Source organism: Leguminivora glycinivorella, chromosome 18 (genome assembly GCF_023078275.1).
Source record: "Leguminivora glycinivorella isolate SPB_JAAS2020 chromosome 18, LegGlyc_1.1, whole genome shotgun sequence".
NCBI lineage: Eukaryota > Metazoa > Arthropoda > Insecta > Lepidoptera > Tortricidae > Leguminivora > Leguminivora glycinivorella.
In genome coordinates this window covers 9,225,278-9,252,671 of record NC_062988.1, presented here as the reverse complement: position 1 = coordinate 9,252,671, position 27,394 = coordinate 9,225,278, and the positions used below count along the sequence as shown (strand labels likewise).

The 27,394-nt window shown below is 38.5% G+C and overlaps 1 protein-coding gene across 3 annotated transcripts in view; it reads left to right on the top strand.

Moving 5' to 3' along the window:
• The window catches only part of LOC125235962, a 154,171-nt gene extending 128,144 nt beyond the window's left edge, over positions 1–26,027 (top strand). The window contains exons 6-17 of one of the 3 annotated variants that reach the window (XM_048142624.1): positions 8,263–8,532; positions 8,975–9,291; positions 9,401–10,957; positions 11,537–11,762; positions 16,071–16,199; positions 17,220–17,367; positions 18,158–18,299; positions 19,534–19,653; positions 20,552–20,747; positions 21,784–21,918; positions 22,746–22,901; positions 23,487–26,027. In XM_048142624.1, coding sequence (XP_047998581.1) covers positions 8,263–8,532; positions 8,975–9,291; positions 9,401–10,957; positions 11,537–11,762; positions 16,071–16,199; positions 17,220–17,367; positions 18,158–18,299; positions 19,534–19,653; positions 20,552–20,747; positions 21,784–21,918; positions 22,746–22,901; positions 23,487–23,604 — 3,514 coding nt within the window. In that variant the 3' untranslated portion in view covers positions 23,605–26,027. The remainder of the gene's footprint in view (positions 1–8,262; positions 8,533–8,974; positions 9,292–9,400; positions 10,958–11,536; positions 11,763–16,070; positions 16,200–17,219; positions 17,368–18,157; positions 18,300–19,533; positions 19,654–20,551; positions 20,748–21,783; positions 21,919–22,745; positions 22,902–23,486) is intronic. The other 2 variants (XM_048142627.1, XM_048142626.1) reach the window with 2 other exon arrangements.
• Positions 26,028–27,394: the final 1,367 nt, after the last annotated feature.

Genomic DNA, 27,394 nt, shown 5'->3' with positions numbered 1-27,394 from the left:
GTGAGATACGAGATTTTTTCAAAGTAGTGACGTTATGTACCGCCTATTGCTTGCTATACACCCTGTTTTTATTGAATTCCGTTAACTTTAAGGGAAGATTCTTTAGTTCAAATACAATAAATTTCCCTAAGAAACTAGCCTCTTAACTCTTACGGTTATCGAATTATTAAAAAAAAAAAAATTACTGAACACGTGTGTGGCATCCCTTAATTACCACTTCCTAATGTTATTGGTTTTGAAATGTGCCGTCAAACACTTCACAATGACTTTAAAGTTATGATTAAGGTCCTCTCACACTAATTTATTTATTTATTATGCGTGGAAAGGAAAAAAAAATTGCGAATTTAACAAAAAGCGATATACTTACAGGGTGGTCCCTAATGATGAACCTAACTGCGTGTCTAATTTAACGGAAAACAAAAAAAAACACGGTGTATAACACTTTACAGGATGTTAGTAGCTTGAAATATTATCATCTAATTAAGTTTGATTTTGTCTAAATGAATTATCCGACTAATTAATCTATTTCGTATTAACAGCATGTAAAATAAAATAGAATGTGTTAATTACATAATTAATAAAACACCCCGAATACATTATGTATTTCACACCTCACTGACATGAAGACGCGTTAACATCAAAACATATAAAAGTTCACAGACGATAAATCAGCTTTTTATACATCTAACACAACGCTTCTGTTACTCAGACAAATACATTAACGCCGTGCATGTGACATATAACTTGGGAACTAGATCAAAAGATTTTCCTGCTAACATATAATGCTCCATGTAGGTCAGCGTACGTAGCCAAAGGTACAAACGCTTACGATGATATCGTTTTCGTAGCTTGCTCTCATTATTGCTCTTCTGTATTGGCGCGACACAAGGCTCGGAACCGGTTTATTTTTTACCGGTAAAAACCGGTTTATTTCGATTTTACTCTGAACTTTCTCGCGTTCAGAACGCGAACGTTATGAGAACTTTATTTTAACCGAAATAAACCGGTTTATTCGACAAGCGGCGAGACGCAGGCGCGCCGCGTAAACACCTACGTTCACGCAGCTATTTTTTGTGTGGTTAGAACAGTATACTGCGGAATAAACCGGTTAATTTTGTCCTAAACCGGTTAATCGAACGAAACCTTTATGAAAGCGTTCCCCTAAAAACCGGTTTAAAAATAGCGGTTTTTCGAACAAAAACGAAATTTAAAGGTTTTGGCGCAAGTACATGATAACGGTTTGAAAGTTTAACCGGTATCCGAGCCCCGCGACAGACTGCGCGTTTCGATCGGCGTCTAGCGTGAACGATTGTCATTTGGCTAGGCCGGCTGGTATATAGGTTAATCTTTTACATAATTATTATATTGGCTTGTTTTCGGTGAATGTATTTGTGGAAGTTCTCAGTAGCATTGGTTACGTAAATAACTGGTGTTTGTAGACGGGTTGGCGCCGAAAGGGATACTCTTGCATCTTTTAACACGTTTAACACTAGACGTTTATATACGTTTTTCTTTTGTGTCTAGCGTGTACAGTATGGCTTGCAAAGATATTAAGTATATGATTTTATATTGAATGTGGATATATTTCATTTCATATTTAGCTAGGGGCAAACAAAACAATAAAAGCAATTCGCTTATTCGATCGAACCAAGCAAGCGAACATATATTTTTTACTAGGTAATTATAAAAAAATACATATTTTTTACTATAGTAGACGAAGTTTTTTTTGGTTTCTAGGCCCTTATAGCTAAGTGAACTAAAAGAAGCTTCGTATCAACCACGCTATTAAGAGTACATAGGGTGCATTCGGATAATTTCGAAGCAAGGAAATGCTCGGGTAAATTCGAAAGGGGAATCTTGATATGATGGAAATAATGGTAATTTTTATGTGACTTTCGAGATTAGACGACCTTCAAAATTACTCCAATGCACCCTATTATAAGTTCTAGTTTAAATAAAAAATTTGCTAAACCCTAGTTATCAGGGTCTTTGTGCCTAAATATTACATATCGTCACTACTTTTTAAAAAACTTGTATCTTCGTCTGTCAATGAAAAGAAAATTGTAGTAAGTATGTATGGAATGCATATAGACTTACTGCGTTTTAACTTTGAGGAGCAGCGTGAGATACGAGGTTTTTTCAAAGTAGTGACGATATCTTTAATATATAAACTTAAGTTGAGCCATTTCCAAAGTGAGTCAAAATATGAAAAAAACTCAGGGATGCTATTATGTATATACCATTGTGTTTTCAGTCGTGGGTACATTCGTAATTTATTTTGTTATCATTCCTTACCTTCCGACCGGTTAATGACCTTCTGTTCTCAATGCCGAGGACAAATTTAACCGTCGCAAACAGATCACTATTAATATTTGTATGATACCAATCGTGTCGTGTCATATCTTACGAGCGACACGACATTGGGACATTGGCAGCCGCTGCCTATTTGTTAGTTGATATTTTTATGTTTTGGCAAATTTTTGGTTTCATAAGGTAAGTGCACCTATTAACGACCCCATAAAATCGCCTCCCATTACCGCGGTGTTTAAAAAATGCGTTTAATAAAACAGCTGATTGATTTTATTTCAATCTAAGTACACACTAATATAGTCAAATTATTAAATTGTCTAAAAAGTATGATGTCAAATCACAAATATCAAGCAAACTAATTAAAAATCGTAAATTAACAAGCATAATAATGGTATTTCCTCGTATGCCACTTATTCTGTAACATAAATATTATATTATAATTAAAGATTGTTTTAGATCAAGTTAGAAATGACAATGTAAAAGTTCCAGTATTTGTATATTTTGTAGTCTTAATAGTTTACAGATTCCTTCTAAATGAAACTGTATGGCAAATGTATTTTACAGGAGCTAATACAGGCGTACATCCAACGTGCATAATATATAATATCTGCTAAAAACATTGGCAATTGTAACAGTTATAACCGTGGCATCGTAAATCGTGCAATATAGGAAACTGGACTGACCATGGCTCTCAAATGAAGACCTGTATATTCATACTAGTTTTATGAAATAATAGGTCATGTTAAGGTGGACGTTTCTGGCGCCCAGTCTTATGGAAATAGAACGAAATGACGTAAACATGAGATAAAATAGTACGGGTGTTATAGTCAACATGTTACACTAGTGTGGGGTTTCCTAAACATTGTGATAATATTTTGGTAGATCATGCTTTTTTTTGAAAATAGATGGAAAGAGAGAATAATTTAAGAAACATGTTACTGTAAAATGAAATATCACATATCTACTACAAGCAGCATTGTACGCCTTGATATTTTTTTTTGTTTGTATATGACATTTATTTCAGTATAGAGTAGGTAACACTTAACAACACATTGACAATATTGTAGTGTTAAATGTGTTTCTCAAATCAATATGTGTGAGAAAACGGGACCTACACTAGAATAATTAATACTATTGATAGTGTAATTTACCTATGAAATAAACTAAACTTTGATAGACATTATTTAGCTAAAGTTCATCCTACCCACTCGTCCAATAAACTCAGTTCGTTAAATCTAGTTCCTCCGCTGAGCACTAAGCTATTTAAATACTTAATTTAATAGGTATGTAAAGTTAACGTTTATTGATGCAAAATAACTCCCACGCTGCCTACTAGTGCGTCATAGAAATCATAGACTGTCGCCTATAGACCGCCCATCCTAATTTTCCATTACTAACCTAACCTAATGAATAATAGAATTATGTATATTGAAACTGGTTTTGTCTGGCTTTTTGTGAATTTAAATTAGGCATATTTCACGTCGTGACCATACCTAATCCATTTTTTAGCATTTGGAAAAGCTAAGACACGTTTTTTTATATAAAAAAAAAAATAATTTATTCAATCAAGATAGTGCAAGTTTAATGATCGTATTTGCATATTTTTTACATATTTTTTATGGTGTATGATTGTATATTTGAAAAAAGTTTTTAAATAAGTAATAAATTTATTTCTAACGACTAAATAATGGAAGCTTTTAGTAAAATGTCTTTTAATGTAGTGTCTAGGTCTCTACCATAAGATAAGCCTGACGTGATGGTACTTACTTAATATTATTAAAGGACACACTTATTCGATACTGTCACCATTGACTTCTAGGTCGTCCGGCAAACTGATAGCCAATGGGCTTCTTTTCTTCCTGAAGTTACCAGCATCATCATCATCGTGGTCATAATCATAATCTATGGCCACGATCACTATCAAAGAGTGTTCGACCGAAGACCTGCGACTCCACATGATTCCAGAGCCGTTCAGTTTGTTATTAAGTGAAACCTTTCGACACATCTACACAATAATACTTATGTTGATGTTACTACGATGTTCTTAGAGTCAATGAGCCAGTTCAAGGTCTTTGTTGATTACTAAATAAGTAAGTAGCTGCCGCACTACAGTTTTTTTACAGTAATTTATCACTTGCTAAACCTAAATGCGTTAACAAATTGTAATCCACTGCACAAAAAAACCATATAACACGCAGTAACCACTTACCATCAGGCGATATATCATAAAAAATATATCATTCCGAATATTATGCTTACAATATTTAGGTACACGTCATTTATTCCAAACACTGACCTCGCATACACAAGTTTCGCGTTCGATTCAATAGCTATAAACTACAATCAGTACGAAATAGCGTTTGCGTATAAAAGGTTACATGAAATGTAACAGTAGTTTTAGATGTGCTGGAGCCAAGGTTACTGATGTAGGAAGAATAATCAATGAGAATGTTAATAGCTGTAGCGCGATTCTTATAAAGCTGCGTTCAGACTTATTGTAGCCTAAAATTAAAGTAAGCTAAAATATATTTTTACTTTTTATCTTTCTAGCAATGATTTTCAAACAAGGTTACCTGGATTTTTTCTTTTTGCAGTGCCAGACCCGTTTGGATTACATTAAGACTAAAGTCTGTCCAAAGAGCAACCAATAAGTTGATTGACGCTGCTTCTATCGATTAACTCCTACACGGGAAGCATGGTCGCGCGATAGACGATAAAATATCAGGCCGTCCCTATCGCACTATTCGTAAGGCCTGCTATTTTATCGTCTATCGCGCGACCATGCTTCCCGTGCTGTAATCTTTGCTAGTCTCCACCTTAGTGAAAGGGTTACTCCTAATCCATGTAACGTAATGTTTTCCTTGAAAAGGCTATATCAGTCACAAATGTTAAGTAAATAGACGAGATTTACAATAGTTAAGTTTATTCACATCACACTGATATATTTATTTTACGCAAGTCTAATATCGGCCTGGGTCTCCATGCGTTCCCGTCGTGCCAATTTGTGGCAGCCGGAACATTTCTCAATAGTTCTTTGAACAGTTTAAATACCATCAAGATTGCACGGCCATGTTGCATGGTTACTATAATTAGTTTTAATCGTGTAATGTAAGTATGTGTAAGTCTTTAATAATACATTAAATGCATCATTGCAGGTAACACTTAAACACACTTCCGCTAACTTGCAATACATGTTATTGTATAGGTTAGATGCTTATTTATATTTATGATAATGAAAAAATGCAGGAAAAGGAAGCATTTTGAGTTATGTTTATTAGCAAGTTTCTATAAATCTTTGTATTTAATAAACGCACAATCTCTCACCCTAAACGCATTACCTTCTCCATGCCGTCGTGGGCAAATAGAAGAAATAATTATATGCTCCTATGTAAACTGTGAGGAAATGTATGCATCATATTATACCTAATTATACGTAAGAATACATTTCTCAGAAAACGTTGCGAATTTTTTTTTCGATAAGTATCTCCCATTACTTAAAATTAAAAACATTGACATTGGCAATGGCACGTGTCGGTTGTAATTATGGCCATTTTTAATAGTTTTTTTGGAATTAAATTGTGGTTTCGAGTATAAATAAACCTGCTAGTTACTACTAAGTGCGTTTCCACATTATTTGATCTCCTACTACACTATTTGATAGTATTTTTCTAGACCTATATTATACCTACCATATAGATTAAAGGCGTCAGTCATCTTTGTCAACGTCCGTCAACATCCTTCCTACATCCGATATCGGATCGGATAATGTGAAAATGCTCTAAAAACTACTATGACTAGTAGATAATACCAACCTATTAGAATGTCATATGCAGGGCAGAACATGAGCGTTTTCAAATCAGCGCTAGTATCGCTGGTTGGCTGGTGTCCAAGAACAGACATCTCCAAATTACAGAGATCTAAATCTTCAGTCTACTAATAGTTCGGATAAGCCTGAATTTAAATTGGAAAAATTGATCCAAGGTTTCAAAGTAGGCTGAATCTAAAGGTACCTATTAAATAAATTTTATCAGTAGCTAGGCATACTTTAGTATGGTGGACATCAAAACGAGGAGATCGTTTTACCCATTTGACCCTGTCATCGGCAATTTTCCTACCATTTTAGCACACCTCGGACAATGTCGATCAAATACATGAAAGAGGCGCGTTCTTACGCACACACACAGTCTAAGCTCGTGTAGGTGAACGCCTACCATGCTTGTATGAGTGAGATATAGGGCAGGTCGACTGGTCACGTTTTTGACCGGCGGTAACTGTGAGGTAACTGAAGCGGGTGGGCGGCACTTTCAGCGGGAAACGTGAGTAGCCATACTGTACGATAGTACTCTTTATTATACTGTGATTTTGGGCAGAATGCGCCCAAGTCGTGTCGCCCGCCATCTTCCTTTTCTCCTGAAAAATCAGAAAAAATGGTATGAAACGGTAAGAAAATAAATGTGCTAATATTAGTATTCAAAGGCGATAAAAACAACCGATTGATGAACTAGTCACTAGTGCATTAATTGTAAGTACATAATTGTTTGGTAATGAGAATGAGGTAAACAAGTACGCATACCAGCCTCATTGTAACTATTGTTACGCGTTAATAATTATAGTGGATATGTGCAACCATTGTATCGGCTCTTGAGCAACCGCGTGCGGTTGATAAGGAAAATACATACTTTGCTTCAGTTTTATTTATTATGCATAATAATAGTACATTACATCAGAGGCCGGGAAAATGAGGATTTCCGGCCAAGTGGGTATATACGAGGCCGGATAGGGATACGAGGCCGGGAATCCGTTTTCACGCCGAGGCATGTATAGTGCTTTTCTCAAACATACAATGAAATAAAAAAAAAATGCTCTAAAGGACAATATTTTATTTAAAAAAAATACTTTGCAGGCCTAGGCCTAAAAAATAATATGAAATCCCTTTACAGTCCTCTCGAGTTGTTGCGCCCAAAAAGCTATTCCCAGCCCATTTTAAGGAACGTAAAGACAATATTTCATTGCATGTTTGAGAAAATGTTATTTGTTTACATTTCAACTACCGTCCACTATGTTATTGGTGGTTATTAGAAACAGAAACCGACTATAGCACTAAAACATGTAATTTTTTTTGAAAACCCACGTTTCGGGGTGGGTGTTGAATGTTAGTTACATTATGTATATTATGATAACTTAGATCTTGTAATAATACGAAAGGTCGTTCCGACAATTATTACCTAATTGCGTTGATGTTGCTTGTATTTTCTTCACCAGTTTCACCACGCACTTTACACATGAGACCTAACCAATACCTACTTACTTACTCGTAGTTTAATGTTTCTGTTTTTTTATACAAATAACAGAAAAAAAATGTAAATAAAAATGCTCCAACTTTACCGCGCTTGACAAGTCTATAGAACTATCATGTTAGTCGTGTACTAGGTATCTGTATAAAAAATACTCAATTATATAAGTTTTCCTTTCCATTCTCATCACGAAACTTGCCAATTTCCTGTCAAGTCGTAGCCATATCCATATCCATTTTGTATTGAATACGTGAGAAGCCACACTATAGCATATAAATGAAGACCACACAAAACTTTAGAAGGCAGTTCAGATATTCAAATTTGTAAATATTGAACTGACTAAATCCTTACCATGAACTCAGATCTTATGGTCTACTTTCATATGTTGTTGGAATCAACGGGCATAGTTTAAATCAGACTAAATTTTTGCTTTCAACTGAAACAGTATAGTTGTCCTGCCCGAGTGTCCATTTATCGTGAAATTAATCAACTTAAGTAATTTGTTTTAGTTTTTAAGAACCCAAAGTAATCTATTCTATTTTTATAATTTTATTATTCCTCTTTCAGATGTCGCCATTTTTCTCTTAGGGGGCATACCAAAATTCTAGCTTTAAAATATTCCAGCTTATTCTTACCAAATTCTTCTTTTCTCTTTCAGACAAGTCCTCTCACACATCAAGAACATTCCGGAGCTGATACTCCTCGGCAGCGAAACTCCATCTGCCCGCCGTCTGCCCATCTTCTCCCTAATGGTGAAGCATCCTCGTGGCACCTTCTTACACCACAACTTCATCTGCGCAGTGCTGAATGACGTCTTCGGCATACAGGCCAGGGGAGGACTGAATAGTAACCTGAACTACGGCTCGGATATATTGGGCATTGATGACCAGCTGTTGAAGGAATATGAGAAGCTGCTGCATGTGGAAACGTGAGTCGAATATTTTTGCGTACCGATGGCAATGTCGAGGATCTGGCGACAGTGGCAACCTAGCTGACGAAAGGCTTGGTGCCTCTCTGTCAACTAGTTTGAATAGTCCTGTGCTAGTTTGTAAAACACGTAAGACTGGCTACGTTTTTATTGAAGTTTAAATAAATATGGAAATGCTCATACAAGTATTATGCGTTGGCAAACATCGCAAAATCAATATTGATTTAACCGTGGTTATGGTTCGCGTTGTTTTCAACTGGGATTTAGGTTCCGAAAATATTTTGCTAAACCTAACACCTCATAACAAACGAAGTTATTTATGCAATTTTTGAAACACGGAAATCTACTTAGTAGATATAGGCACGTGACTGAGTACAGGCCATTATTAAAATGATGGCAATTAAGGTCGCATCTAGTTATTAAAACATGTTTATCCTTACAGACAAAAGGAGATAGCACGAGTGAGGAAACTCAGCGCCGTCAAGCTTCCCGATGTGCCCATTCACAACGAACACCTCAGGCCCGGCTTCTTCAGAGTTTCCCTGCAATATTTCATGTCCGACAGCGAACTCGCGTTCGTCCTTGAAGCTCTGAAAATGGTGGCCACTGAAGGATGGAAGATATTGCCCCAATACGTGGTGAACCCGCAGACGGGACAGTGGAAACACCACACATGCTCCACACTAAGAGACAGACGATCACTGTATTCATTGAGGTTCAATGACGGAAAAGTTACGGCCGACGAAAGAAGAGTCTCAGGTAAGCACACAATGACGCGTAATGGCTATGGGAATTTGTATCTATTATAGGAGAACTGTTTATAGCCGCATTGTTTGTAAATCATTAAACATGTTAACGGTTATTTCAGGTCCTGGAATATTCCCGCAAACATACACAGAATGCTTGCAAACTGCCAGAAATCTATTCAACCGGGCAAGGAAATTAGCAATGAAATGTTCGACAGCTGAGCCGGAAGTCAGTTTCAACCCGCGCATCGACTATCTGCGCTGGTTCATGTTACCAAAAGAGGCCCATGACCTGCTGTTGGGGCGGTCAGCGAATGTCAAGCATATTGTGCCATTTGATCCTTCCGGATACACTGGCGCCAGAAAGAGTCTACACAATAGAGCTAATATCACTTCATCACCTATCTTAGGTTCATCACCGCGTCACTTCAGTCTTTCCGCCATCGACGACTGTCAGATATTCAGATTGAAGCAGAAACAAAAATTCTTTTCGAGGGAGTCTAGTCTAAGAGAAACGCCACCGAAGGAAGAAGGTACTCCGACATCGCATCCAGTTAAGTTTTCTGTCGGAGAATCGCTATCGCCTCTTCGTCTGTGTCCACAATCAGCGCAGCCTCTACTGATCCGATCTAGATGTTACAGTTTGGGATCAGATAGTCCCGCTGTAGCATTTAGTGCACAAACAAAACTGAACCTCGGGTTGAAGGAAAGTAGTCCGAACAGTGTCACTGAGAAGACAAGTTTCTGCAACTGCGGGAGTCAGACAGATCTCCAATCGTTGGACGATCCCATGATCTCACCTCCAGTATTCCCTTTTAGTACTCAAAGCAGCACTTCTGACTGTAGTCAGCTCGGACGTTCGTCTCCAACGACGTCTTTGACATCGCAGACATCTGAAGATCTCCAGGCCTATGTTAAAGAGATGACAAAAGAGATATGTACTGAGATTAAGTCAGAAATCCGCGAAGTAATATCCAGGGTGGATGACATTTTGGAAAATTCTGATGCGATTGATCAGTCAAATCTTAGTATAAATTCAATTTCTAGTCAGAGTGATAGAAACTCCGTATCAGTAATGGATGTAGCTGAGTATCTCATGGGAATGTCGAAGGAAATGGCTTCCGAAGTCAAGAGCGAAATCAGAGAAATGGTTAATCAGGTGGACGAGATGATATCACCTGAATACGTTGGAAATAATTCCAGAAAGAGTTCACCTCCACAATCGGCGAGAAGGAGAATAGGATCTGGGCCGGAGTTAGGATTAGATTTGAAAAGGACATCGCAGTGTTTGAGAAAGTGTCCAACGAGCCCTGTTCTGCCGACTCAGTTGGATATTGAAGAAGAAGAAAATAGACGATACAAAAGATCGCCATCGTCGTCTTCGCCAAAATCGGCTCAGTGTACACCACTGCACGAAGCTTCGGGCCCGCACAATATTTCCTTTAACTCCAGTGAGACTTCAACGCCAGAAACTATTATCCAGGTGGTATCGTCACAGAACTCCCCAAATATGCCTAAGTCGATAAGCTCAAACAAACTTTCTGATGACGATGCTTGCTCAGATACGACCTGTAGACATTGCTCCGTCAAGAAACATTGGTGCCAAAACCCTTCAGTCAGCTCACAGGACAGTGGAATCAACATGTGTTACACTGAGACCGATTCATATTTAGAGTTCGGTAAGTGTTATTATTTTAGCAAGAGTTTACGGTAGTAGATTCTAGTAATATAAATCAATCAAAGCATGCATCCATTTGCGTTATGGCTTTATTACAAGTGTCATTCATTTGTTTTCATGAAATCTAGTTTTGTACAGGTATTGTCCAGTTTTTATCTCCAGTTTATTGGTCGAATGAAGTGCTTTTACACGACAAGATTTTATTGTTATATATATCTTATGACCTAGAACCAAAGAGGATCAAATATTATAGAGAGTTACTTCAAAGTAAAATGTGTAATCACAGTGCATAGACTGCCATCTCTCGACACAAGCTTAAAACTTTTGAACCTCCGTTTTGACAATTTGGCCCATATTCTTAGCTTGATATGTGTTAAAATGTCAAATATTAATATTAGAGCCATCTAGCCGAGCGTCCCCCAAAGGTGTAACGCCATCTAGGCCACCATACCTTTTTCTGTATGGTTTTGAGGTATGGTTTTTTCTTAGACTTTATCTGTCTATACCGAGTTACATATGTCTTTGCCTAGAACTATTAACCTATGCGACTTTGTGCAACTACATAAAATAATTTTTACAGTGAAATGGCGAACGTCTTCTGACCCAACGATGACCAATAAAGCCAAGAAGCTGCAAGGTAGACTGAGAATGTGCCAAAGACATGACAAGAGTGAGGTGCCAGACATTATCGAGGGGGTGCCAGTGTGTCCCGGGGACCATGGGCGTACCGCCAAGCGATACAGCGAGGTGGTCACCGAGGGAAGAGTGGTCTTTGACATACCTGACGACCAGGAGAATAAAGACAGGTCAGTTTGATTTGTAATACTTACGCGCGGTTGCATTTAAGCATCCGTTTGTCACTAAAGCTCGTTTTAGGACCAGTTGCATCAACCACATTTGACAGATACATCATCGTCACGCAGCAGACGTCTATGGAACTTCCCATAGGTACAATAAAATTTAACAAACGCTTTAACGGTGACAGACGATTTGGTGCAACCGACCCTTAGTCACGCGCGCGGATCGGAACGCCTTTGCAAACTTTTATGGTACCTATGGGAATTTTCTCGGTTAGCTCATTAGCTACCAATGGCGGCTGGTGAAAATTTCTGCTAGGCAACACTGATCAAAAAGAAACCTACCGTAACAAACATTAGCTACTTTACTAATAATCAATTTTAGGCAAGCCGGTGGGAATCGGTTTGTATGGACCAGCCGTTACTGTTAGCTACTCAGTGTTGATCAGTCAGCTAAATGTGGTTAGTGCTACTGGCCCTTATACTGTCTCTAGTTGACACAGTGTCACTTGATAATTATATATGTAGTAGATTCATATTTCCGTACAAACATTGCATCTAACGAAAATCTCAATCAGCCTTGACATTGTATTTTCTTGAAGACGCAATTGTGTATCCCGATTTAGGTATTTAATTGTTATCCATTGAGGAAATCAGCGTCATGGAAAGGTTAATACTCTCGTTCTAAGACTTGGCAATAGTCGTAGCTCGTGTCAATTTGAAAGCAAATTAGCTCCTAGGTTTGTTGGCAATCCGTCCGGCGGTCTGGTATGCTTCATTTCACAGTGTATTACGCTAGACAACAGACAAATTATCTTTAATAATTTGTCTTTTATTCTTTCGTTCCGTTACGCGTTTTTCATGTTCTTATAATTAAGGAAATGAGCAAGAGAAATTAAGTTCGTCCGATTAGATATTATAACACAGGTATTAGGTGACTTAAAGGTCGAGATGATTCATTCCAACCACTAATAAATAAATATAAAATATATAAAGTAGCCTTTATTTCAGACATTTTGACACATTTCATTTTGTTGTTAACCTACATGTATATATTTTCTAATTTTTGTCTGTATGCCTTTTGTAGGCAAAGGCCTCCCCTAACTCTTTCCATTTGTCCCTGTCCTTTGTTATTGTAGTTCAGGAACTTCCTGCTGCACTCTTCATCTCATCTTCCCATCTTCTTCTTGCCCTGCCACGTTTCCTCTTTTTAACCGACTTCAAAAAAAGGAGGAGGTTCTCAATTCGACTGATTTTTTTTTGTCTCTAGTGATGAACCAGTACATTATCGTTTTAGACCACTTTTTTTTCCTCTTACGCAGTGTCTTGCGTGGGCGACGGTCGCGCGACCATCGCCGTCGCGTCTCATACTTCCATATCGATAAGGTTTGATTTCGTATGCGTCGCATCACCGTCGCGCGACCATCGCGCGACCGTCGCCCACGCAAGCCACGGCGTTACTGTGTGACCTACCCAAGTACCCATTGACATTTTAACTTTTTAATGTTGTAGATTGCTGATCTTTTGTTTTAGTACATTTCTTTATATCTTTTCTTCTTTCCAACCACTGTACTATTTATTACTCGAGATAATAGGTAGGTATTAATGATTATCTATAAAATGTATTAACACAAATAAACTAGAGTTTGACCACGTGATCAAAGTTGGATCCGGTCTTGGTTCAGATCAGTATATTTGGACAAGAATTTTGAAGTTAGTATAATACGTACTTTATTATTTTTAAATACATACAACTGTGTTAATATACAGTAGAACCCGCTTAAAACGATTCTGAGGGGACCCAGCCAAAAAAGCGTATTATACGGGAAATCGTATTAAACGAGAAAAAATTGTGATTTTTCATCGTAAACTTTTAATATGGTTACTTTTTCTTGGAGCATTAATATTTTTCTTCTTATTTTTGACATCACTGAACCAAAGATGGGACAAAGAATTCAGAGACTCAACACCGACACTCAACACCGCAGCAGTGATAATGAGCGAAGTGTATGTAGGTAGGTACGAACTATCGCACTAACCGCTGAGTTAGGACGACAAATTACAAATTAATCTTTACGGGTGGCGGTGTCGCCAGTACAGGGTGGCTAGCCGAATGGCACAATCGCTCACGAAACGCTCACGAAACGAAGCGCTAGTAGATCTCTATCGCGCTTGCGTATTGGCGCGACAGAGCCAGCGGCGTATCGCTTTCGTTTGGCGTCGGAGAAATGCCATTCGGCTACGGGGCCAGTACAGTTAGTTCCGATTATTGGCACCCGCATAAATAAAGTTGTAAAGTAATGCAAGGTGAGTGGTTTTAGATGGTGTATTAAGCGGGGACGCGAGTCGTATTAACCGTGAAAAAATGTCTGAAAACAAGTCTCAAATTGTAGGGACCGGTGTAAAATGGCGTATAATGCGGGAAATCGTATTAAACGTGATCGTTTTAACCGGGTTCTACTGTACTTAAACAGGTCCAAAAGGATCTAAATTAAAATCGAATAAGTACTAAAATCGATATGAGTTTACTTTGTGTCAATAACAAAAGAGCTCGCAATCAGTTCATCGCATGCACTATCATAACCGTATGCATATCTTGGCAATCCCAACTATTTCTAATCGGGCAGCGGTGCCAAACGGCAGTGCCAAGTTGCCAACGCTAACGCTGGCGCCAAGCCGCTCGACCTTCGCCAGTCTTTCGAGAAAGGCGATAATAGTCTGATCTATTGAATTAATTGAATGGTTGACCAATTTAAATTTGAAGTCTGCTCTTTCTCCTTGCTTTGTTCTGAAATTTTGATATAGCTCATGAGCGCCGGGCAATTAATCCCACGATTTGACGTAGACCATTTTACCTTCCAACATAGAGGGCAAACTAGGTCCTATTGGAATTGGAATATTTTGCTTCACCGAAAAGCTACTAGCTAATAGCATAGGTACATATGAGCTCAGAAGAACTCATTCGTACGAGCCGACGTTCGAACCCGCAACTTCTGGATTAAAAGTAGCACGTTCTTAACGCTGTATGACATATAGTCTTATTTGTAGACTGCCCTAAGAACAAATCATATGTTTTGTGGGATTTTTTGTTGGATAGGTAACTATATTATTCAATTACAAAATACCGGACGAAATTGACTCAACTTTTTTTTATGTTCATTCGAAATTGATTCTACATAGTTAAATTACAAACGATTGTCGATAAAGCGTGACTACTACGCATTTTAGGATGAACGTGTGTGAATTAAAGGAACCTAGTGTCTATCGTAAATACCTACCTAACCTACTTATAATATACTAGCTTTTGCCCGCGGCTTCGCTCGCGTTAGAAAGAGACAAATAGTAGCCTATGTCACTCTCCATCCCTTCAACTATCTCCACTTAAAACATCAGGTCAATTCGTCGCTCCGTTTTGCCGTGAAAGACGGACAAACAAACAGACACACACACACCTTCCCATTTATAATATTAGTATGGATTTCAATCAATCATCGTTGATACCAATATTTAGGAATATAGGAATATAGGAATCTTTACTTATAAGCTTTCAGTTCAATTTTACTACATTGTCGATTTTCCCGAAGCCCTGTGCGAACAGATCAGAAAGCGACCAATTCCATTTTTACCGATTTCAAAAAATAAGGACATTTTTAATATGAAATATTGCAATGTTTTGCCGCCAGGGTGCAGCATCAATCACACTAGACCATAGATAAATCTGCTCAGTGTTTTGCGTAATAACTCCTATTCTACCAATTTTATTTTTCAATGTTAGGTACAGTCGACCAAAAATGTGGTTTACCACCCTACGGGTGGTGAGGTTCGTTTAAACGTCATGAGACGAGGTCGATTTCCGCTTGCAATAATATTATGTCAGTGACAATCGCTCTGTCTATATGATGTTTACGTCATGCCATGTGTCAAGTCAACCTTAGCGATCGTTAGAGCTCACAGAAACTTTTGTAAAAACTGGTAGAAAGACCACTTTCTTGGCCGACTGTACTTACTCATACTCGTATGCCTAAATAGTGACTTTTTACATAGGTAGTCAGCTGCAGAGAAAAGTAGACCGCCTTGCATACCAATTGTATGCATACATACAATCACGCCTGTATCCCATAAAGGGATAAGCGGAACATATGAAACTACTCAAGTTTCAGTGCCACTCTTGCCATTAAGGAAATGATTGAAAGAAAAAGAAATTGTGCTAATATTGACTTTCTGAGTCAGTGAAACGGAGTTAGTAATTTTGTGACAAGGTCCATTACTTCTGCAAGCACCTTCATAGATGGTATCATGGTACATTCCCCGTTGCAGATGTAAGGACAAACGGTCGAGCCGATCGTCGAACGCGTCGAGCGGTTCAGAGAACAGCTCGCGTTCGAGCGGCTCAAGTGGCTACGGCACCGACCAGAGGGACTCGCGGGACGAGCTCTTTGACAAAGGGTGAGGGAATAGTGATGACGACTACATAAAAAATGGCATTCTGTTTAGTCCGTCAGTTAGATCGTCCAAAAAGAATGAACACATATTTTTCGCTTTTTCTAATTAATGAAAAAATACAAAGATATAGAGCATCAAAGTTCCGGAGTGGGGGCTTGTGACGTCACTTCTAAGTAAAAATTGTACCTAGGGGTGACGTCACGCGAAACTTCAACGCACGTTCGTTTACGAGAAAAAAGAAAAAATACGTGTCTATAATTCTTTGATAATAACTGACGGACTAATTAGTTTTTTTATTCGTCTCGCCTATTGTAACTAACATTGCCTGAGCTCGACATCCAATCCGTTAAAATTATTTTAGTTTTAAGCCGGGTCCACACAGAGCGAGACACCTCGCAAACTCACCAAGCAATTTCCTCGCGCGGCAAACGCTTTATGTAGGTGTGCGTTTTACTCGGCCAAGCAACCTGCCTCGTCAGGCACGTCAACATTGATCATTTACCCAGCACCTTGCTTCGCGAAGTGCCTCGCTGTGTGTGGACACGGCTGACGAGTTTTGCTTTGTAGCCTCCTAGAGCGTTCCGCGAGTTCACCCATATTTTTGTAGCAATAACATCGCTTTGTAGATCTATGTTGTTTTGATTCGTTGCTGTTAGATATTTTTCGTGCGGTAACATGCTTTCTTAATAGCAATGTTAAACCAGGAAACTTGAAAATCGTATAAGCATATAGCTCGATCACACTCCCATACTTTTTCTTAAGTTTCCGTTTAATGGACCCTGGGTCAATATGTCAAACAGTTTCAAATATGCAATATTTGCTGGTATATATGCACCGCTTTTCTGCTTTAGGCATGTAGGTTAGATACCTAGTTACAAATTCATCTGTTTTTGACCCTTTAAGACCAATAGTCTCAATAAATAGCCTATAACTATAGCAGCAACCTTTTTTATCTTGTAGAGAATTTGTCGGTTTTTTCGAGCCTTGCCCGATAAAGGCTAAGTATCCTATTTTATTTGACAGCAGCTCGTTCAAACCGGAGTGTTGCTGGGAGGAGACAGAACAGGACGACAGTAGCGCGTGCTCCGACACATCGTTGCCAGACTTCACTTTGGACGACGAGGGGAAGTGGCACTGCCCGCCGAAAGATGTGTGGAAACCTACGGTTGAGGTGAGACTCTTACTCATAAGGGCTCCCCCATCCCGCATCTAGCGACTCGCGAGCGTAGCGTCGGGCCAACAGTATGCGAAAGCCTGACGCCGCGTCGGCACAACGTTGTCGCGGCGTCTTTTTCCATACAGTTGGTACGCGAGACGTGAGATGTGGGGGAGCCCTAAGGGATAGGCGAATAATACTTCTTGACTTAGAAAGATGCTGAGAGTGAGTGTCATTGTCTACCTAAGGATCTATGAAAACCTACTGTTGAGATGAGATTCTCAACAGTATGAGATTACTCGTTTAGAAGAGACCGTAGAAGAATGTTTCTTGACTTACGCAAAATGAGAATAAGCCTGTTGCAGGATGTTTGACAACCCGTAGGTAAATGACGTGAGAAATAGAAAAGGATTGAAAAAGTACTCTTCAGCAGTGATCAATTTGACTACAAGTTATAATGACTCATAATTCCAAATAATTGAGAGCATTTCAGTGGATTATACCTACTTCCTACTGATTTAAAGTATTTGAGGAGTGTCTTTTCAAAAGTACTTAATTATTTCTATAAGTCAACAAGGTTTAATTCTCTAGGAAGACATAGATAAAAATAACCTCTGTTGACTTATAGAAATAAGTCCTTTTGAAAAGACACTCCTCATTTATCGATGTCTTTGACTTAAATAAGTAAGAAGGGTGGCTAAGAACAAGACCAGGAATGGAATAAAACGACCAAAAAATAGAACATTATTTACTTATTATGTAGCGTTAACTGCCACCATGTCACCATAAACTTCTATAATTCCAGGCTATTCAAGAGTACAACATGATCCGGGCCGGCGACAAGGTGCTGGTGTGCCTGTCCGGAGGCCGGGACTCCATCGCGCTGCTCCACACCATGCATCAGTACCAGTTCTACGCCAGGGCCAAGGGCACGCACTTTAGCATCGGTAAGAACTTCCTCTACTTAACCACAGTATAATACAGACAACCGGTCTGGCGCAGTCGGTAGTGACCCTGCCTGCTACGCCGCGGTCCCGGGTTCGAATCCCGGTAAGGGCATTTATTTGTGTGTTGAGCACAGATATTTGTTCCTGAGTCATGGATGTTTTCTATGTATATAAGTATTTATATATTATGTATATATCGTTGTCTGAGTACCCACAACATAAGCCTTCTTGAGCTTACCGTGGGTCTTAGTCAATCTGTGTAAGAATGTCCTACAATATTCATTTATTAATTTATAAAGAGTACTATCGTACAGTCAGAACATTCTCTGCCTCCCGCTAAAGTGCCGCCCATCCGCTCTCGGTAACCTCACAGTCACCGGAGGCTGTCAAAGATGCGAAGTCTTAGGAAACTTCTATTTAAAAAAAGTATGGAAAATTCGTCAGACAACACAACGTCACATAGATTGTTGTCTTATCTCATTCGCACATGCATGCTACGCGTTTACCTACTTACACAAGCTTAGACTGTGTCCGTAGGATCGCCAATATCACCACTGTCCTAGGTGTGACTGAACTACTAGGAAATGAGTGCCTGGCGTTCGTTGCCTCGCTGGGCGGATGACATCCAGAAGTTTTAAAAAGATCTAGCTAGTCTGTCGGTGTTTTACAGGTTGCACTTCGGGGCACTCCCCGAAGAGCTACACGAGCTTATTCCACCGTCCCCATTCTACCATCGGACTCTTAGACGCACGGCCGGTCTCCATCCTTACTTGGTGGATATTCCACGAATCCGCACGAAGCGCTTTGCTTCTTCTTTTCTTATGCGCACTGCCAAGGAGTGGAATTCCTTGCCGGCGGCTATATTTCCGAGCTCATATAACCCGGCAACCTTCAAATCAAGAGTGAACAGGCATCTTCTGGGCGAGCTCACTCCATCGTAGGCCACGTCTTTGCCTTTGGCTAGTCTGTGGTCAAGAGTAAGCCCATTTATAATAATAAAAAAAAAAATCTGGAAACTTCCGAGTCACTTCTGGATGACATTGGTTCAGGACATTCTGATAGGACAGGAGTATTAGAATGAAGGTCTATGCTCAGCAGTGAGCGGTATATATATGCCTGATATGATGATGTTAATGATGATGAAGTTTTATCAATTATACTCGTAATATAAGTTTCGATACTATTATCTTCGTCCTATTTTAATCTAGTCTAAAAAGTTATATTATAATTTCAGGAGCACTATTCGTACACGAGGCCAACTCGGATGTGGACCCGCTACATCTCATGGCGTACTGCCGGACCCTGGGGGTCAAGCTCATTTACCAGGACAAACTGGATGACGAAGACTCACAGAGTAAGTTCATATATTATACGAGGTCAACAAAAAGTATAGTAAAAACAACAAAAGAAATCATATGGGTACGTACTTAGCAAAGTCATCATGGTCAAGGCCTTCAGTGTTCAAGGCGGGAATAAAAACACCGTCATCTCCTATCGCAGCAAGTTTCCAATGGTTTACGGATTTTTTCTAAGAACCTATAGGTACTATAAAGTGCATTTTCTCAAACATGCAATCAAATATTGTCATTACGTTCCTTAAAATGGGCTGGGAAGTATCGCTTTTTGGGCGCAACAACTCGAGAGGACTGTAAAGGGATTTCATATTATTTTTTAGGCCTAGGCCTGCAAAGTAACTTTTTTTTTATAAAATATTGTCCTTTAGAGCATTTTTTATTTATTTCATTGTATGTTTGAGAAAAGCACTATACATGCCTCGGCGTGAAAACGGATTCCCGGCCTCGTATCCCTATCCGGTATATACCCACTTGGCCGGAAATCCTCATTTTCCCGGCCTCTGATGTAATGTACTATTTCTTACTATTCATGTTTAGGGCGGCTTCCTAGCCTTGTGTAAAGTGTCCAGCTAGCCAGAGAAATGGCTTTACCTACTTAGGTACTTGTATTAGTATTCAAAAAACGAAATTATATTTAGTAACGATTTGAGTTGAATTATTTATAAAATCATTTGTATGATGTATATTATGGCTGTTTCTGTTCTAAAAAAATAAAAAATAAACATCACCCTAGTTCACAGCATCGTACTAATTAGGTACGCGGGAAGAAATGCTTATAATTAGTGTCTTAGTGCATAAACATAAGCTCTTTATTACAACGATTTTTCCGCGTAATTAGTACGATTGTGAACTAGGGTGACAAAAATAAGAAATAAATTATTCTATCTAAATTTTCAGGACGCAACAGCAACCGCGCAGAGCTCCATCGCTGGGCGTCGCACGCGGTCCGCCGGCGCGCGTACGCCGCGGCCGCCGCTCACGGTTACGGCGTCGCGGCGGTGGCGCAACATCTAGACCATGCCGCGAGAGCGTTTATCGCTAGCGCGTTCCATGGCGGCTCACTGGGGACTGTCAAGGCGCATTATAGAGTCAGGTAAGTCTAATGACATTCTTTCACTATTGAGGCTAGATTGGTAGGCAGTGTATAGGTCGCTCATTGATATGGCGTCGCGGCTGTAGCACAACATCTAGACTACGCCGTCAGGGCGTTTATCGTCATGACGGGTCACTGGGGAAGGTCAAGGCGCATTATAGAGTCAGGTAAGCTTAGTGACACCCTTTCATTATTGAGGCTAGATTACGAAGCATTATGGTAGGTAGCGTAAGATGTAGCCGTTGTTCCAGGTTCAAATCCTTTTATATACCTACATATTATTTATTTATTCATTATTTGGAGAACCAACAGCTTACAAGTCAGAATAATGATATAGCTTAAGTAACAAACAGCCAATGTTAGGTTCCCACCAGTAGCTACAATGTGATCCTATGTACTTATATGTAAATAACTTTGTAACCATGAAAAAAAAAGAAAAAATGAAAATGAATTATTTATTTTCAAGTAGGTAGGTATATTACAATGCGCATGGTTCGCAATAAACGATTATCTTATCTTATCTTATATTGTACTTACAGCGTGTCTTAGTTAATTTGTGTTATAAATCTATAATATGTATTTATCTATCATATTATACACGCTGCTATTATATCCATTACACGCTGCCTGTAGTGGCTCACTGGAAATGGACGATGACGTAGTTCTCAGCCTCTGCCACTGCGATATGTTCGGAGCTGTCAAACCACACTATAAAGTAAGGTAAGCTCATCTATAGATCTCATCCCTCTTCCAAAATCCTTGCACACTGTAAAATATCGTACTTATATAACTGTATTTCACAAAACACAAAAAAATTAAAACACCTTATGCCAGATATATTTTCATAAATGTTGGCACTAAAGAATGGCGCGGAATTCAAATTTTCAATGAAAATTAAACATTTTTAATCAATTTTTAAATATGGCTTGTTGATGATTCCACCATAGATTTGGATTTTTTTTCAAATTTGCTGCCTTTATTAGTGCCTAGATTTTTATGACATTTTTATTTACTTAACACAATCTTTCTCTTCCAGGGAGTACTCCCTGCGCATAATCCGACCGCTGATCTACGTGCGCGAGCGCGCCCTGGACGCGTTCAGCCGCGCGCGCATGCTGCCGGACTTCCGCGCAGAAGTGGCTCTGGAGGCCCAGGACGTAGATAACGAAGGGTTAGTACATACATACATACATACATACAATCACACCTGTATCCCATAAAGGGATAGGCAAACATGAAACCACTCAAGTTTCAGTGCCACTCTTAGGGGATTGAAAGAAAACGAAATTGTGACATTGCAGTGACAGGTTGCCAGCCTCTCCTGCGCCACAATTTAATTCATATCTCACAGTCGACTTTTAAGACACTCGCAGGACGAAAAGGGGCGGTGAAATTCTCAATCCGTCACCACACGGTTAGGTATCTCTTATCTGTTGTTTGCTAGCACTCTCTGTATAACCCGTCCGCGGATGCAGCCGCGCGCATGCTGCCGGACTTCCACGCAGAAGTGGCACTGGAAGCACAGAACGAGGACAATGAAGGACTAGTTTCTATCAACTATATTTTCTTTCGAGTAATCTCTGCTTACAATTATTTCGCTGACGCGTTCAGCCTCGCGCGTATGCTAACGGATTTCTGCGTGGGTTTGGCGCTGACCGACGTGCTGGACGCGCACAGTGAAGGGTCACTTTTTGTTCTGCATTCTGTGGTGCTACTTTATAACATTTCCTATGTGAATCTCACGGAGCCGCGCGCTTTGCTATAAGCATATTTGTTTTCAAATGAGTAGTTTAAGTGGGCGATTTTATTGCGCCGATTCGACTGGATTCATTTAATTTACTACATGAAGCCCGCTTCAAAGCTTGCTTGTGAAAATTTGGTCTCACTATCTATGATTGGTAGAAAAATATCTAAGAATTCGCAGAACGCGAACGCTACTGTAGATATGTATTTATTTATATACCTAACTTACTAAACCTCCTAACATTTTAATTGCAGGCAAGAACGTGAGCGTTCAACAGAGTCAGTACAAGTGCGGTGCTCCATCTCCGAACCACTGGACTGCGCCAGAGACGTACTATCACTACACGAGAGACTGCACCCGTATTTGTTCACCAGTCTCAAGAGCGCGTTGCACCCACTCATCAGCGCAAGGTGGGCATTTTAGAATTACGATAACTGAATTGATTGCTTTTGTTTTTGCGGCTTTTGATGGCTGCAATTGGCCGCCACTGGGGAGACAGCTGACGACTATAAGGGTTCCTCATACTTAGCCGTTGACCACTATCGAATAGGGAACTTGACTGTTCTTAAATAAAATATTTTATACCATGCACGAAATAAAGCATCAGAAAATTATGAGGAAAACATGGACAGAAGTTATTTTTAACTCCAATTTATATTTTATAAATCAGATAGAATTATATAAAGTAACTGAGTTGACCGTGACGTCACTCAATTCGATTTCATATTAATTCCATACTAGCAAGTCGTTCAAAATCGTTTTGACAGTTCTTAAAAAGAAGCTGATTTGACTAGGAGGCAAGTAGCCTATAGGAGTACGAGGTTTTGCCCGGCAAGTTCATTCTAAACCCCTTTAGAGAGAGAGGTGCTACTAACAACTTGTTAAGTCAAATTGTTCCACTCTGAACCACTGTTTGCAGAGCCCTCAACGCAATACCACGGTAAGGGTGGTTATGCTATACTTTCTCTGTGGCTAAAAGTTTTTTTTTATTCCAGAAACATCGAACAAGATCTGAAAGAGCATAGACACCGGAAGAAGTCTGTGATTCAAATGAAGAACGGAGCGCCGGTGTATGACTCTGAAGAAGGGACAGACGAGGAACCCGTGCCATAAACAAACTGTCACTTGTGAAAACGGATGCCAGCTCCACACTCTTGGCAAAACAATTGCAAACTACGAACAAACACCAGCGTGAGAATAGGTGTTTGACTGACTGTTCGGATTCGATGTTGGTGCGTTGCACAAACCAAAGGGTATTCGGCAACTGGAAACGGACATGTTGAGCTTGGACTGGGAATGCGGTTTTCTGTTGGTTGGTGTTCGGCATTTGGTGTTTGTTGCAAATCTAAGCGTGTGGAGCCGTGTAGTGTCTACTACAAAACACTAAAGTTTGCAAGTTACGGGTAACTTTCTAGTTAGAGTGACAGAAAAAGATTCTCGCAATTTGTCAACTTCGGTTTTCGCGGTAGTATTTTTGTATCTTTGTGGTATGATACTGGTCTTTGATTAAAATTAAGTGATTCTGGCAAATTTCCCAAGGCAATTTTATCAACATTATATCTACCAACTAACGCTGTTTTTGAGAATCTGACTGGCTGTATTTTTCTTTATTATTTGGGTACCGGTTTACCTTTGCGCACAGTTTTTGTACAAATAAACTGTCATTTTTCATGCGAACTCTTATGAGTAGAACATTCTAGATATAGGAACTTAATGATGTAGTTATTGGCACACATTCGCTACCTTAATATATGTGCTATAAGGTCGTGTATGCATATTATTTGGTACTATCTTCGTGTGCATATTTAATACATAAACTATCCATAAACATGTAGGTTAATATCATTGTTGTATTTTTAAATAATTAGGTACAAATGTAGTGCGAAAAACTTTGCCTTCGTATTTTTCCGGAAACGTTCGTATTTGTCCTGCTAGTTCAGACAGTGTCAGTACGTCTTGCACTGTGACTGACTGAAATAGCATGACACGTTCGTACCTTTCCGTAAAAATACGTAGGAAAATCTTTTGGCACTACATCTGTCTGTACACGCTTTGTCAAAGACCAGAGTCACACCTTGACAAATAATATTTTTACAGTTATAGCTGTTGTAGTTTTTGCAGAAATATTATTGTGATGTTTCAATGATTATTTTAATATTGTGATCGAGTATAGATATTTAAATGTGTTGAATATTTTGACCTCATAGTATGTACGTAAGTCAGTCATCGTGTTGTGTGAGTGAGTAGATTTAAAAAAGTTAGGGTTGCCATATTGATAATTATTTTTTCTACTATGGAAAACGTTATTTTTATGTGAGCGTGTTATATAATGCATTTGTGACGGGGACAGAACGTTCCATCTATTATACAAATAATTGCATGTTATGTTGAATGTGTGGATACTGTTTTATACATATGGAGAATAGAACAGTAGATCTATTTATTACATCATCATGTTAAAGTATTTTCAATGGCGAATATAATGTAGAAATAAGACGGTCCATTATTACCTACTAAAAATTTACATGACTTCCCCAGTAGAAAAGTGCAAAAAATTAAAAAAAAAAAAAGCGCAAATGGTTGAGTATTTTTCTACTGGTAAAGTTTGCCAGAGTATATAATCAATGTTGTTCAAATTTACTATTTTAAAAGTAGAATCAATAACATAGTGACACAGAAAAGGTCTTATTTATAGAAGGTCTCAGATTTTTGTCTATTTGATACATCCAGCAAACAATGTTCATGTAAAAGTGTTATTGACTAAAGATTTTATATGAATAAGGCCGCTTTTAATATTTTGTATATTTAAGTCATCAAAGAGTTATTTGAAATGTCTAATATCCTGACATTACTTTCGTCTATTAAAAATGTTTCTCTAAAATCTTAGTGTAAGTGTTTTAATTGTATCGTTCGATATTTGTTTATGTTGCATATATTATTTCATTGTACAACGATGATTTTATATGGCCCGTTTTAAAAACTGGCGATTTTATATATGACAACATCAACATCCAGGTTCCAGTTTTAAAGTTATATATTTTTTATCGTAAAATTGGAATATGGTTGTCGATGTGAGACTGATTTGATTTTATGAAATAAGACTATAATCTTTAATTATGTTAGTAAAAAGTTAAACTTGACATATATTGTGACGTTCTTAATCAAAAGGTACCTCATTATCGCTTAGGATAAGGACGAAATTTTCATCTCTATACAAAGTACTTGTTAGAACGTGCTCATGTTTAGGCAAGTGACAATGTATGTAGGTACCTTTTGCTTGAGGACAAAATTTAACTGTTATTCTTAGCCGTTTTAATACGGTAAAAATGAAATTTTAGTTAATAAAGCTTTTTTATTGATTTTATCGTTTTATTATGTATATGGTAACTAGTATAAGATAATCAAATTCCTATATTTTAGGATGTAGCACCTATTGGTAAGGAGTGTCGTTAGTGTTCAAATCCCGTCAGTTGCTTCCAGAGATATTGTATTCATATACATCGTCATTTAAGTAATAAAAATATCTTTTATTGGAACATGCTGTTTTATTATATATTTTTTCCTTAAGCTGAGTTTAGACCAGCAAGTTATTGCTGCAAGTTTTGAGACGTAACTATAGGTAAGAGTGAGTGGCACATATCTGCATCTCTTTCTTGCATATACTTCTGTCTCAAAACTTGCAGCAATAACTTGCTCGTCTAAACTCAGCTTTAAGTTTTTGAGAAACTTCCTTAGACCTATCGATGTAGGGAACAAATCAAATTATTTTATGAAATATTTTTTGATTTGTTTTTTTAAGTAGTAACACTATGGTATCTATTTCAGTTTATAATTCCTTAGACCTATTTATAATACTTTTAAAATAGTAAAATAGATACCTATGATATTATATATTCCGCCTCAATAAACTTACTTGACAAATAATATACTTAGTACATTTTTTCTGCATTTTGTAAATGCATTTATTTTAGATTCAAAATAGGGTATATAATATAAATCATTATAAGGATGTGTGCCCAAATTGGACATGAATAAATCTTATACTTTTAAACGAGCAATTCTTGTATATTTATTTATATATACCGACGATCTCGGAAACCGCTCTAACGATTTCGCTGAAATTTGTTATGTGGGGGTTTTCGGGGGTGAAAAATCGATCTAGCGTAGCCTTAGATCCCGGAAAACGCGTATTTTCGAGTTTTCATGAGTTTTTCTTTCGCGTTAGTAAACGTAAAATACGGTCGTTAATTTCGCCGCACGCACATCGATTCCGCTTAGCTCAGTCGTACGAGGTCGGTCTAATGTACGCAGATAGATCGTAGGTGTCAGGGTTTCGAATCCCGGCCAGAAATTAAGTTTTTGTTTTTTGTCTTTTTTGTTTTTGTATTTATAAGAGTTTTTTTTCTAGTAAAACGACCACAAAGAATGAAGTCTGAATATCAGAACGGCTTACTATCAAAATTACTTGTTCGCAAAAAGACCACCTCGTAGAAGGTATAGATCTTAAAATGCCCTAATAGCAAAATAACTAGATCTCAAATGAACTTAATCTCAGAATGGCATGGTAGCAATTAGTCTTGTTAGTAAAATAGCATGAAATCATACCATCGTAATAAATAGGTTTCAATATAATCCGCTTCGGCACTTTATCCCAGGATTTTATTTCTACACTAATTCTATGAAAGTGACTGCTGTTTACCATCATTTATATGAAACTTAAATAATGTCCCTTTCCCTCTTTTCTCTTCCTGCAAAAACCCTACCTAGTAGGTACCTAAAACATGATCACAGTACCTTCCTACCATGGCACAGACACGTCATAGTAAGGTTCCAGCAGAAACCCACGCGCATCCTGTTTATGGAGACTCTAAAAAAGGAAGCCGAGTACCAATCCCTCAGTTGA